The sequence below is a fragment of the Arvicanthis niloticus genome, chromosome 4 (assembly GCF_011762505.2).
Source record: "Arvicanthis niloticus isolate mArvNil1 chromosome 4, mArvNil1.pat.X, whole genome shotgun sequence".
In the NCBI taxonomy this organism is placed as follows: domain Eukaryota; kingdom Metazoa; phylum Chordata; class Mammalia; order Rodentia; family Muridae; genus Arvicanthis; species Arvicanthis niloticus.
The window spans coordinates 86,304,546-86,319,029 of record NC_047661.1 but is presented as its reverse complement, the minus strand read 5'-3'; the positions used below and the strand labels follow the sequence as shown (position 1 = coordinate 86,319,029).

At 46.6% G+C, this 14,484-nt stretch overlaps 1 protein-coding gene across 1 annotated transcript; it reads right to left on the bottom strand.

Annotated features, from left to right (window-relative positions):
- Positions 1 to 4,994: 4,994 nt before the first annotated feature.
- Positions 4,995 to 6,530, bottom strand: Kcna10 (potassium voltage-gated channel subfamily A member 10). The gene has a single exon (XM_034500893.2). The coding sequence runs from the start codon at positions 6,528 to 6,530 to the stop codon at positions 4,995 to 4,997; it is 1,536 nt and encodes a 511-aa protein (XP_034356784.1).
- Between the last annotated feature and the right edge of the window lie 7,954 nt (positions 6,531 to 14,484).

The window sequence follows — 14,484 nt, the reverse complement described above, 5'->3', positions numbered from 1 at the left end:
GGGCCTATATGTCCTGGTATACAGCCTGTACAACCCCCACCTTCATCACTCTTGAGGTAGTCATGTAGCCTAGTGGCCAAATTACAGGTTAGCCTTCCTCTCTCCTATATAAGGACATGTTCAGCAAGTACCTGGAATCTCTCTTCAAGCAAATGAAGCATTCCTAGCACCTCAGTCCAGCCAATGATGTACACTTACCCGGAAAATCCCTACCCACTCCCAAGGGTCTATATCGCCCTTATTCACCCCTAATAAACAGAGCTGTTTCACTAAAATGTAGGAAGCTGTTTCTCCCCTGCACTCACCGCAGACCAAGGTCCTGCGTAACCTGTCCAGGGGGCTAAGCTTTTCCTCCACTCTGGCCTGGAACGATTCCTGGACACCCTGAGGGGGGAAGCATACCTGGGCAGGCAAGTCAGGGTCTCTCACTGAGGAAGAATCTTTCTGTTAGGCTGTCTGGCCTGGGAGCTCTCAGGATCAACCACGGAGTTAAGTTTGTTTTCTTTAGGTTAATTAGAGAAGAGAACTTAAAGGGATAATTAATTAACTCAACAAATATTAAATACCTACCATATACTACAAACAGGCACTTTGAGTATAACTGGATTGAAATTAAAACCCCACCTTTTCAACATTAACATTTTAAATGTGGAATCAGCTAATAAAGGACATTATATATACAACACACATACACACTCCTCTCTCTCTCTCTCTCTCTCTCTCTCTCTGTTTTGACTAAGTAGGGATACAGCTGTGAAATGACTGCTAGTCTCCCTGCCCTATGGAGAATGTTCACTCTGGGCATGAGGAGGCCATCAGCAGACCATGGGAGCTCTGAAGTGAAGTTTGAGTCCCCAGATGCCACCACCCCACTCTTGGCCTTCCTCTTGGCACTTCTCAGTTGTGGGAGCCATACAATCTGAACAAAACTGGTTCAGTTTGGGCTCAGTTTCTGTCACTTGCGACTGAAAGCATCCTTCCTAATTTACTCTTGCACCAGCTTGTGCACTCCCACTGGGGACTTGAGTAAGGCAGAGTGGCCCAGCAGGGCCAGCTTCTGAGACGCCTGTGAGGAGCGCATGGCAGCTGACTCTGTGGGCAACTGTCTTGGGAGGCCACGATGGGTCTATGCCCAGGTGATCATAATGTAGTCTCGTAAAAATCCCCCTTCCCAGACCAATGGATACAAGTGTGGACCAGGAGAGGCTGGGACAGCAGAGGTGACTCCAGCCAGCCTGCCTAATGTCCCAGGACCTCAGGGAGCGGGCTGTGCAGGACTATGCTACAACACCTTTAATCTGGTTGGGAGAAGGGAGCATTGAGGTTTACAACACAGCTATCAGGTTTCTGACCAAGAAGGTGTGAGAGACAATAATTTGGCTATTGTCATATCTGCTAATTTGGTGTCCCCTTGGTGACTCTGTCACAGGAAAAAAAAATTACTAAACTCCATGAAGATTTGATTTCTCAGCAGTTAAATGGAAATGATATCTACTTTGTAGTAGTTAAGATGAAATAAAAACCACCCATGTAAAGCAGCTAAAACAGGACAGTTGGTTATTAATTATGATTATATCTGATCTCTGGCTAAGGTCTGTATCCTACATCAGGTAATTTGGTTGTCTTATGTGTATGTTGTGCTTTTGTGCATATGTGTTCATTTTGCCTGTGGAGGCCAGAGGATAACATCTGATGCCACTTCTCATATATTGCCTATTTTTTTTCTTTCTTTTTTGAGATAGGGTCTGTCACTGTCCTGGAACATGCCAGGTAGGCTAGGCTGACTGTCAGAGAACATGAGAGATCTCTGCCTTCTCAGCAATGATGTTTCCAGTGCATGCCATCACCCTGGAGTTTTTAAAAACACGAGCTCTGGGTATTGAACTCATTTCTTTGAGCTTATAAGACACTCTATTGACTCACACATCTCCCCAGCCCATGGATCAACTTTTAGGCTGTCCTTAGACTCAGTTTCCTTCTTCTGAGGACTGTGATCTGACTGGGGCTAAAAAGGCAAGTTCTTTCAGTAACTGCTAATTAGTTATAAAGAAAAGCATTTATAAAGCAATAACTCATTCATATATGTGGGCCCTACCTCATAAACTATCTATCTATCTATCTATCTATCTATCTATCTATCTATCTATCCATCCATCATCTATCTCCCACTGAGTTGTTTGGGCTGCCCATATATGAACGGGTGTGGGGCCAGCCATTGGAGCACAGTCAACTTACCAGGGACCACACCCCCAAAGAAAACCAACTCCCTTTCTAGCAACCACCATCTGTCCATAGCTCTTCAGCTAGAGTAGGGGCTCATGGAGTTCTCGTCACTCTATTTTGAAAGGTTGATTGACAAGAGCCTGGGCAGCCAACCACAGCTGCTGTGAGCTCATGAGTGTAGTGGTCTTGTCATGTCGAGAAGACTGTTTGCCTTAGTCTTCCTCGACTTGCAGTATTACCGCCACTCCTTGGAGATGTCCCCTGGGCCTGTGGGAAGGATGGGTGATACAGATATCTCATTCATGGCTGAGAACTCCACCAAACTTATTCTCTGCACTTTGTCCAGTCATGAGTTCCAGTATTCACTGTAATCCAATGCACAAAGAAGCATTTGAGGACTCTACGTGGGTTTTGAACCTGCCAGCCTCCATGCTGGAACTATGCTACCAGTTCTCTTGGGTTTCCAGCTCACCTACTCACCTTGCAGGTTACCAGCACTTCCTAGAAGCCTTGAGAGGTATCCACCATACATAAAAGGACTACTACATATATATTGTAGGCATGTGTGCAAGCTTATCTATGTGAATATTTATATGCAGATTTTCATACCCACTGACACATCCACCTTTGGTTCTATTTTTCTGAAGGACTCTGACATACATAGAGGAAATGTATACTGTGGGCTGTGCAGTGACTTAGGGCACAGGGGCATTGCACTTGCACTGACTTACCTTTGTAAGTCTATGAGGATAGAATTTGAGTATTGGGACAAAGGGAGGCATAAGCTTTGTTTACTTGAGGAGGTGGGTTGGGAAGGACAGGGTAGAGGCTTCCTTTCCTACCCTTTAGGATTCTGATTCTCTTATCCTGGGAGCTTGGTGGGTTGACCAAGCTCCTCTCTCAGGAAGACCATGTTTCAATTCAGGTCAGCTCAGCACAGCTGTCACGCTTGGGTAAGCCTGGCCTCTGGACACATGCCTGCCTTTTCTGCTCCAGCTGCTCCTCAGGCTACTGGCCAATTCCTGGTTATCCTATGGGAGATGAACCCCAAGGCAGGCAGACAGGTCTATGATCCTAGATCTGTCCTCAGGTACATTTCTCACTCATTCTTAGGATCTCCAGTGTCTGAGCTGCTCCCTGGATGTGGGCCTGGTAAAAGCATTGAAGCATTGAAGTGTTCTTCATGCCCACTGTCTAAGGAAAGGGTTGAGGACCAAGGGAGATGGGCATGTACCATATCTATGAATTGGGAGGAGAACTGGGGACAAGTGAGGGCTGAAAGTCAATTTCAAACTCCTTTCACCCTTTCCCCAATCTATTCAAACCCTCTTCAATAAGGCAATGAAAGCAAGACCCAAAGGCTCTTGCTCCTGTGTCTTTAAGGTATGTTTATTTGTAATATGGAGTGCAGCCAGAGTTACCAGTATTGCTCTGACAGCTCTAATGAGCTGGGTTCCACCATTCATCCTTAATAAGCCAATCTAAGGCGTCAAATTAGTAGTGTATGAATGAAAGTTCCCAGTAGAAACCACACCTTATGAAACAGATCAGCATTTCAATAGTTGTGGAGAGTCTTTGGGGTCCCAGCATGGGGGATAGATTTAAGTAAAGGGCCAGAGGTATGTATTGCTAAACAGTCTCAGTTAAGATATGGTCCCAATGATTATTGACCCATCATTGTCTCTGCTCCAGCCTCCCCTGCAAGATGGTTTAACAAGTTGGAAATTTTTCTGGAGACCAGATCCCTCTCTGGCTGGTGCCAGGATTCAGCATTTTCCTTCCTCTGGCATGAGATTCTCTGGGTGAAATTCCAGTCTTTTGAAGTACTTTGAATAGTCTGCTAGCCAAAAGGAGGGGACACAACTACCTCTTTAGAATATGCTCATTTCTACGGGCTGGCAATGGAGTCATAAATCAAGGCCACTGTACAGATTATAGTGGGAGGCAGTGATACGATGTCAGTGGATGGACTTAGCTTATACAACGCTGAGCAGGTGTCAGTACTAAGTAACTCATCTATATTCATTTTGTCAGCTCAGGCTTTTTATATTTCTTACTTAAATTTTATTTTATATGTATTTTTTACTTGCATATGTGCTGTGTGTGCATATGTGTATGCATGTTCACGTGTGTGTCGCTACACATTTGTGTGTTGTTAGATGTGTTGTTAGCCTGATGTTAGGTGTCTTCTTCAACATTCTTTGTCTTGTATTTTGAGGCAAGGTCTCTCACTGAAACTGAAATTTGCCAATTGGGCTAGTCCAGCTAGCCAGTTTGTTTCTGGGATTTCCTATCTTTGCCTCCCTAGTAATAGGATCACTAGGCCATACCTGCTTAGCCTCTATGTAGGTGTTGGGCATTCAAACTCAGGCCCTTGAATTTACACGGCAAGCTCTTACCTCCTTAGCCCAGTTCTGGTTTTTAAATATATGTCATTTAAAGGAAGACCAAACCTCATACTTGTTAATCTTTATTATGTTAAAATGTAGATTCTGGGCAGGCTTGGCATCTGCACTTTCATACTAATAGGTAACATCCATAGGCCTAGTGCAGGGGCTGAACTTTCACAGGAAAGGAGAGAAAATCTTGTAATGGGTTGAGAAGAAACAGCCCAGGAAATAGAGCAGAAATACGGATTTATTAAGACAGCTCACAGTCAAAGATGGCCTTTTGAATACTTTTGAATACATAACATAATTTTCATCTTAGAAAAACAGTGAGAGGAGTGGGGGAGAGAGATCAGTTGAAAGACTCTAGAAGCCTTGTGTTTGTCACTTCTTGGACTTCTCTGCGGAACAGCTGCCATTGGTCTTGTTAAGGGAGTCAGTGCTCCCCATTCTGGAGCCCATGTTGTTGAGGATTTTGTCAAGTTCTCCTGGGATGTTTGGCTTCTCCTCATTCTCAGTCTCACGGTGGTAGAAGTAGTTGAAATTGGAGACAATGACAGGTACAGGGAGGGCAATGGTGAGGACACCAGCAATGGCGCACAGAGTGCCCACAATCTTCCCTCCTGGGGTGGTTGGGCACATGTCACCGTAGCCTACAGTTGTCATGGTGACCACAGCCCACCAGAAGCCATCAGGAATGCTAGAGAAATGGGACTCTGGCTCATCCACTTCAGCAAAGTAGACGGCACTGGAGAAAAGGATGACCCCAATGAAGAGGAAGAAGATGAGCAGCCCCAGCTCCCGCATGGAAGCCTTCAGCGTCTGCCCCAGGATCTGCAGCCCCTTAGAATGGCGGGAGAGCTTGAAGATGCGGAAGACCCTCACCAGACGGATGATCCTCAGGATGGCCAGGGACATGTTCTGCTGGGCACTTGGCTCGGTCTCCTGTACTAGCTCTGTTATGAGAGTTGCAAAGTAGGGGATGATGGAGATGATGTCAATGATGTTCATGATGTTCTTGAAGAAGTCAGTCTTGCTGGGGCAGACCACAAACCGGAGCACCAGCTCAAAGGTGAACCACACAATGCAGGTGGACTCCACCATGAAGAAAGGATCGGTGAACATGGTCTGAGAGAGGCCTGTCTTGTTTGTATTGATGCTGGGGTCTCTGACCACCTTCAGCTCCCTATCCTCTCGGAACTCTGGGAGTGTCTCCAGGCAGAAGATGGTGATGGAGATGACTACAACCAAAACCGAGACCACAGCCACACCTCGAGCTGCACTGGAGCTCTCAGGGTACTCAAAGAGAAGCCAGAATTGCCGGTGAAAGTCATTGGTGGGCAGCAGTGTTTCAGGGTCCTTGATGAAGCCTTCATCCTCCCGGAACTGATCCATGGCCTCGCTACCCAGTTCATAGAAGGAGATCTCATCAGCGAAAACATCAATAGGTACATTGGCTGGCCGCCGTATTTTCCCACCAGACTGGTAATAATATAAGATTCCATCAAAACTAGGTCTGTTTCTATCAAAGAAATACTCATTTCTCATGGAGTCAAAAAATTGCATCCTTTTCTCCCGGTCTCCCAGGAGTGTCTCTGGGAATTGATTGAGAGTTCTGAGCTGAGTCTCAAACCTCAGCCCAGCAATGTTGATGATCACCCTTTGGTTTCCCTCATTCAAGACCCCTGGTTCAGGCCCCGGGGGATCCACATACTCTCCTGGGATCTTGGAGAAGGCAGTTTCATGGCTGGTATTGTCACTGATAAGGACTCTCCAGTTGGAAAAAGGACTGCTACCAGGCCGGCCTTTTGAGCTGGTTGGGTCAAAGTCTGTGGCATAGCCTGGCTCTTCATGGATTTCATCTGAGTTATCAAAATTGACCAGAGCAACCTCCATTTCTTTCCAGCTACACACATCCATTCTAGGGAGTCAGAAAAGCAGCATGAAGACCCTCAGTCTTTGTTACCCACTGGAAGCTGTGGAGAAGAAGGAGTTCATTATATGGGAGTCAGGGTAGACTACAGCTGGCGCTTGACTATTGAGGCAAGGTATAGCAGTGGATTAAACAACGACTCAGCATCAGCTTGGGGAGTAATGCTGTGGTGTTCCCAGCAACAATCATTCCTTGGTATCATTTTGCTCCCCTGAGTTTGTACACACCAACTACTAGTTTAAAAAAAGGATGAGAAATGATCCTAATGATGAGGGCCAAACCGTTCTCAGAATAGGAAGCCTATAAACATGGTGGCATAAAGGCCGTCTCCATAAAGAGAAAGTTAATGTTTCTTGGTAATAAAAGGTATAGTTTGTATTCATGTGAAGTTTGGCATTTTACCAAGCACATTCCCACACCCATTGCTACTCTTAACTCCTCTCTCCTGCACCCAACAGCTTCTTAAAAACCCTCTCGATACATCTTTGAAACCTAGCCAAAGCTCCGCTCTTTTCTGTCAACCCCATCACTACCTCTTGAACCAAGTCATGAGGTCTGAGATGGTGTTCAGGAAGACTGAGGAGACTGAGTGAGGCAGAGTGGTTGATCTAATGTCTTCTTAAAAAATTATGCTGTTTGTGACTGGAGCCCCTTATCTGGAAGGAGATCTTTGAGGGCAGAGTTAATGTGATACGTGTGTGAAATGCTTGGCAGAAAGAGGATTATATCTATGGCTGTGTTTGCCAACGTTTCCACATCACAAGAAATTTAGAAGTCACTACTAGCCAGTGGAAGTTTTTGGCTCTAAATCAAGGTGAATAATTTTTAGTGGAACTCTCTCTCCAGTCTTTCCTCCCTCTCCCATCTCTGTGTGTAGGGGGCATTTAGGGTAGGCTTAGGACAAAAGTTTGGATATGCATGAACATAGATGAACAGTCTCTCTTCAGATTCCTGCCAGCTTCTGTTTTTATTGAAGATCACTAGCCAGGCAGGCTAGAGTGAGTGTGGAGGCAGAGGTAAGTGGCCTAGCCTGAGGTGGTATCTGCTGTGACCATGGCCTTGGAATAGTTACTTCACAGGGGACAGGGAGTCCCTGCTGTGTACAGTGTTGTAGTTTCTTCAAAGTGATTTCACATCCCCTTATCTCACTGGATGGAAATAGTTAGAAGACAGCTGTATTGTATCGTATGGGCAAGTGACTTCCAACAACTCTATGGCTAGTGCTGTAGAGTCCTGTGAGCTCTGTTGTGGTCTCTTGACTACTCCACAGGGGGCTGAGGTGTGGGGAGCCAGGCTTATAGAATTGTGGGATCTCAGCTCTTTGGAGGCTTTCCCTGTTCTGGTTTGCAGTCTATGTATATGAATTAAATGGTTAGGTCAGAATGCTGAGCACTTGTTCTGCCTCTCGGGCAAGTGTGGCCTTTGCTGGCTTTCTCATTTCACCGAGCTACTCCTTCTCTATAGACTGCAGAAGATATACCCACATGGGCACCTGGCATGAGGCTTGGTGAGGAGCAAGTGGTTGGAACATAGAACAGACCCGTGTGTAAGAGCTTTGGGAACAGAGCCAGTTGACAGCAGCTCAAATCCTGGGTCTATACATGTGACCCTAAAGTGTTAGCTGTGGGTGAAGTGACCTGGCTTGGAGCTTTGCTTCACCACTTAGGGGCTGTATATTTTTGAATAAACTACTAGATTTTATGATTCTTAGTTTTCTGATCTATCAAATAGGTAAGAGGAATAGTAATTCCCATCTCAAAGACTATGCTGAGGGACTGGGAAGAGCCTTATTGGGTAAGAGAGCTTGCTGTGCAAGTATGAAGAGTTACATCTGGATCCCTCAGTACCCATGTGAAAACTGGTGTGTCACACTCTCATTTAATCTCAGTTTTGTGGTGTGTGTGCATGTGTGTGTGCGTGTGCATGCCTGCGCGCGTGTGTGTGTGTGTGTGTGTGTGTGTGTGTGTGTGTGCGCGTGTTGAGGCAAGAAGCCTATGTGCTTGCTGAGACTTTCTGGCTAGCCAGTCCAGCTGAAAAAGCAGTGAACTCCAAGTTCAATGGAGATCTGTCTCAAGGGAATAAAGCAAAGACAGACAAGGCAGGACAAGATGTCCTCCTCTGCTCTCTGGACATAGGACAGGTGCACCTGAACTCAAATGTGTGAACTTGAATCCCAAAAGGTTTCAAGCAGAAAGGTACAAACACACACACACACACACACACACACACACACACACACACACACACACACACAGAGAGAGAGAGAGAGAGAGAGAGAGAGAGAGAGAGAGAGAGAGAGAGAGAGACATTGAGAATTACATAGGGTGTAACTTCGTAAATCGTAAGCTATCCTTTCTTTACATGTAGGTAACTGCCCTCCACCCTCCCTCCCTCCCTTCCTCATCATTACAGCAAACTCAAGGGGAGAAATAGGGTCCACGTGAGGAGATGCAGGAGGAATCTCAGCTCCACACCCTTCCTCTGCTCCCCGCCTGACCCACCTTGAAGCTGTCCACTTTCCATCTTTGTCATCTTCCCTGCTCATGTGGAGACAGTCTGTAACCTGCCACATTGCCCTTACTGGCCAGTCCAGCGTTGTCCGCCTTCATGTATCCTGGCCTGCTGCACTGAGTACTCTTTGGCTTTCCACGTGGAGATACACGGAGGCCGAGCCTCAGCACCTAAAGCCTCTTACAAGTGCCCAGAGCACAGGCAATGCCGTTCGGGGCATTCCTTCTGTTGTTTGCATGTTCTTGAATCACTCTCTGAGCCAGTGTCCAGTCTGAAGTGGCAGATAGGAGGATGGTCGAGGGTTTGGGGGACAGCATTATTTCAAGCAGTGCACCCACACTGAGTGCTTATTTGGTAAATATTCTTTACTCAGTTGGTTAATAAGGACAGGAAGGAGTAATTGCATGTTCCTGAGGGCGGGGGCCATGTCTGGTTTTACGAGCTCAGCCCACCCAGGTGCTCAGTTAATGTCTGGTGATTGAATGATAGAGTGGTAAGTATGAGTGACAGGCGGCATGCTGGGTTCTGAGCCTGGACACCTGCATTGTCTAAACTGCTTGCAGTATTTCATCAAGTCTCTGTGTTGTCATTTATAATAAGAAACTAGACTGAGTCAAAGGAGCCGGATAAGAACATATAGAATAATTTCATGAATATAAAACCTCAGAAATGCCGGTCTACAGCAACAGAAAGCCGATCAGCAGTGGCCTGGGAGGGAGGGAAGGAAGACAGGAGGAATCACAAAGTGGGCACCAGTGATGGTCTTACAGGTGTATACACATACCAGAGAGCACCAGGCTGCATGCTTTAGATCTGTGTGCATCATGATATGTCACTGAACCCTTAAGGATAAAAGGAGAGCAAGCAAACAAAGATCAGAGTGCATGCTTTGCTACTGTTCTGCAAGATCTGGGCAAGGACCAAGGGAAATGACATGGGGGTGCTTTGAAGGCTGCATGGGCTGCATGTGTGCTGCATGGGCTGTATGTGTGCTCTTGCCTGGAACTCATATGGTGCCAAGCTCCAAGACAGCTCACATTGTAAGGACTCGGCAGATACTCTATAAATAATCTTTTGGGAAGTTCACTTAGGAATACAGTGCTTACATTACTTGTATCTCCCCTCCTCCAATTCATCTCATGTCTCCACTCTCGAAAGTTCATGACCTCTTCTACATTCATTATACATAGATATAATCTATACATCTATATGACCTACAAAGTCTATTTAGTGTTGTTCATATGTACACATGTTTAGGGTTGTTCACTTGATACTGAATATTCCATTAAGGGGCTTATCCTTGGGGAAAATGGATTCTCCTCCTCTCAAAAGCCTTCGCTTGACTGCCTGTAGCTCTTCATGGAGGGGCGAGTCCTTGTGATGGCTGGTGATGGCATGTTGACTGGTGTGTTATTTATGCAGCTCTTGTTTAGATATCATATTGTTGAAATTCTGTCAACTCTCAGCCTCTGGCCATAGAAGCTACCTCCTGCCTCAAACCCCTGCTTCATGCCATTTTGTGATATGGGAAAATCCATTCCTCTGGAGATAATTCACTTTGTTTCAATGGTCATTTATAGAAACTAAGATTGGATTTCATTCTTTCCCTGAATTCACAGCCTGTGGTATCATTCTCTGGGTCAGAAAGGGCCCCCAGTGAGGACAGAGCTGAGGATATTTGGAGCAACTTCCACTGTCATGTTTGCCGGTGTGACTTCTAATAGCAGTCTTGGCTCTTGTTTGACAGGCCCTCCAAGGCTTCCGTAGAATTGTTCTGACTTCAAGCAGATCTTACCCATGGCTGAAGGGATCATAATGTCTGATTCCTCTCATAATCTGTATGCTTGCCTGGTACAGTGCGGACTGCATCAGTGTGCAGATGGACCTCATTCCCCACGGCATACTTCCGGCCTCCTTCTAGGCCACCATGTGTGCAGGCCACTCTTCTAACCTTGCCTGAAGGGAAAGCTTTCCTGGAGGGTGCCAGGGGGAGACACTTCTGTCCTCTTGAGAGCTCTGTAGAAGTTTGTCTGTACTCTTCAGGGTTCAGTACTATTGGTTCATGGTTTCCCTCCAGAGGGTGGCTATGTTGTATCCTGCAGCATGTAGCACTCAGAAGCAGTTTAGCCCACCCTCTGTCCTAGGGTATCTCAAATACACTAGGACTTATTTGTCATCTTATTGCTCTTCCCCAGAGCCAGACAGACTTGTTGTATGGCATGAGGCTCCACTGCCTTTGCACAGATCATAATGTTCCCAGCTTCCCCACTACTCTAACATGTCTGGACTTTTGGTCCATGCATAGTTGTGGATGAGTCTTTGTGTTGTGGTCATCTCTGCTATAAGCAAACCTGGAACTTTTTGCACACTCCCCCACAGGCTTCTAGAACAGTTATGCAGTTGTCTGTGGCTGGTGCTGGTGCTGCAGGTTTAACTTTGCAAGGTCACTGAGCTGTACTAAGCAGAAAGGATCTGGAGCCCATTCCTTGTCCTCTCTACACAGGTTGTCTTTGGTTGCCTAGCAACCTAACACCTCCTCCATAGTCAAGTAAGGTAGCAGCTGTCAGGGAGTCTGATAATGACTGCAAGAAGTCATCTGCAAAGACAACTGCGTATACTGTGCCTCGAGGCCCCATGTCTCAGAGACAGTGACAGATACTGGTGAGGTCAGATGTTTCAGGGCTGTCAGTTGGTGGAGGAGACCAGACCAGGGAGCTCTCAGGCAGGGCTAGTGTGGAATTGGGTTTTCACTGTCTTGTGGGGCTCTGAGTGGAGGATTGCCAGAAAAGGTGGAAGACTGACTGTGGTGCTGCTCTGTCTGGACAGGAGAGGGCGCTGTTGTCTCGCCAGAAGCAATTCCTGGCCTCTTTGTGCTCCTTTCATCTTTGATTTCCCTGTCTCACCCTCCATGGCCAGCTAGCTGCAAGTCTTGGTGGTCCTCTTCAGGTTAGCTCTCAAGACTACCACTTTCTTCTCTCTCTTCAGTAAAACACTGTCACATTGAGTGGCTGTGGGGGCAGGCTCTGGGGACAGAGACAAGGGTCAGCTTTCAGTTTCCACATGGCTCTTGCATCCTGCATTGTCTGTTCATTTGCTACCTGTGTGGCTAAGGACAAGGTGGGGGGTCCTTTGACTTAAGGTCCCTCAGGTTTATGGTGACATCCTTGCTTTTTGCCTCAAGAGTTGCTGGAGAGGCACTTATGCTGCATAGAAGCACCTCACATGTGATGTAGGTGCTCTGTGGATCCTGAGAGTGTCAGAGTGAGAATGGTCCTTTCTCCTTGCCCTCGCTTGGTACCATGCTCTACACTTCCTGGTGCAGTAGCAGGGCCCTCTCAGAGGCTGCCTGAGACACATGTGGGGCTCAGTAAGAGGAAGGCCAGCAGAGGTCGACTTCTGTGGCCCGATCTCTGTTCCCTTGTGCTCTGAGAAGACAATCTCCTCCTGTCCTGGCACAATGAGTGAGGTGATTGCTCACCTCAGATTAACAATGCATATCAATCTATAAAGGGTTTGAACCTGGCAGTGTCTACTGTCATTGGCAGGGATCCTTATCTTCATTTAACACAGAGAGACGATAAAGTCCAGGAAGGTATGTGACTACTCCATGCTAGGAAGTTGTAACTCACACATGGGTGTTTTAATTCCAGACTCAACGTTCTTCCTATTATCCTCTAATTCCACAAAGCAGACACACATGGATGATGCTCACGTGAGTTCATTCAGTTTGTCTGGAAACTGTAATATACAGAGAGAGAGAGAGAGAGAGAGAGAGAGAGAGAGAGAGAGAGAGAGGCATGCAGAACAACATATGCCCACACATAGACACATGGGTACCTTCTTGTACAAGTACTCATAGACACATGTATATTACACACATAATTACCAAGACATCTGAGCAAATAGGCAGATACATAGGGGTAAACTCTTGCAGCACCACCCACACGGCACAGATGTTTCTATTCCAGGGGTGCCTGACCCCTTTCTCCAACCTAATATTTTTGCCTCTTGGAACAGAAGCATATTCTGTTGCTTGCAGCAATTGAAGATGACAGAGAGGACTGGAGGGGGCTCAGATGGTTGGTCACGTGGCTCCCTTCCTTGTCAGAATGGCGATGGGCACAGCGTGGGCAGTGTCTCTCTCCCTGTGAGGACTGCTCAAGGACAAAGCTATCTTCCTAAAGGGATGGAAAGATGCAGGCAAGAGCTCTTTCATTTAAACCCAGAGTGGCAGCAACAATGCCGAAAAGAATGAGCCCAGGATAATTCATTCCGGTAGCAATGCGAGGCTTACAGCTCAGCTGCTATTAACAGTGGGGACCAGAATCTACTGATCTTGGGGAAAATAATTTTACTTTGAAAGTCAGCTAGGAAAAAGGTCTCCTGGATTATTTTCCCTGGACTTCTTGGGTTTGTGCATTAAGGGCTTGTATTGCCTCCCTATTTGCCTGGGAGAGAAGGGTGCATCTGTCTCTATGGTGACAGGTTTCTAGACGCCAGGGAAAATATGGGGAAGCCTTGGGTTTGGATGCTGTGTGCATTCTTGTGGCTTCCATAGTGGTGAAACTGAACTAACTATGGGCTTCCTGTATAGAGTTCCTATGTTGGCTGCTCCCAGACAGGATCATGGGAATGTGTAGAGCCTGAAACAACCCTACAGAGAGTCGAGGCAGAGCCCAGAATGGTCTACAGACTAACACTTCTTGTTCTCAAGCAGGTCTCCATGCAGATTCTATATCCTGCTAATTTGTCCTCTCAGGAGTTAGGATGAGCCCCTCTGAATGTCCTTGCTGGTCACCCCCACTTAGCTGCCTCAGGAAGAATAGGACAGGCAGGTAAGGTGGGGGCTATGTTCCTGTAAAAATTCTCCTGCAGTTGTTTCTAGCTCTTCCCAAAGAATGCAAGAAAGAATCCTATCACTGGGGATATGCCTTTTTAACTCTCTACTCCTGCTTAACCTTGGCCTGGCCACTGATTGCACACAGCCAGTTTGTCAGTTGGAAACAGAGCATGTATGGACTCCAGGGATTTGAGCCCCAGTTTGGCCTCTGCCTCTCACTAGCTGCATAGCACTAGGGAAGTCACTTTAGCTTCCTACATTTTTGTTGTTTGCTTTAAAAACAGGCAGAGAATCACCTGCCTGCCCACTCAGGAAATCTGATCTGTGTTGACCAAAGTACATGTGAGGTGACAGATAGTCAAAGTAGACTTGCAGTCTTGGCCACATCTGTCCCTACATGAAGAGGCTGGAGGAATCAAGGCACAAGAAGCCAGCAGCTTCCTGGACCTTCAACTCTTGTGTCCCATGCCTGTTCTTATAGTCTTGTTTTCATTTGACCGACACAGCAGGTAGGCTCAAGATGGAAAGACTGCTATTACTGTCCCCATTAAAAGATGAGGGCACTACCCATCTAGAGTGGTTTGGGCAGG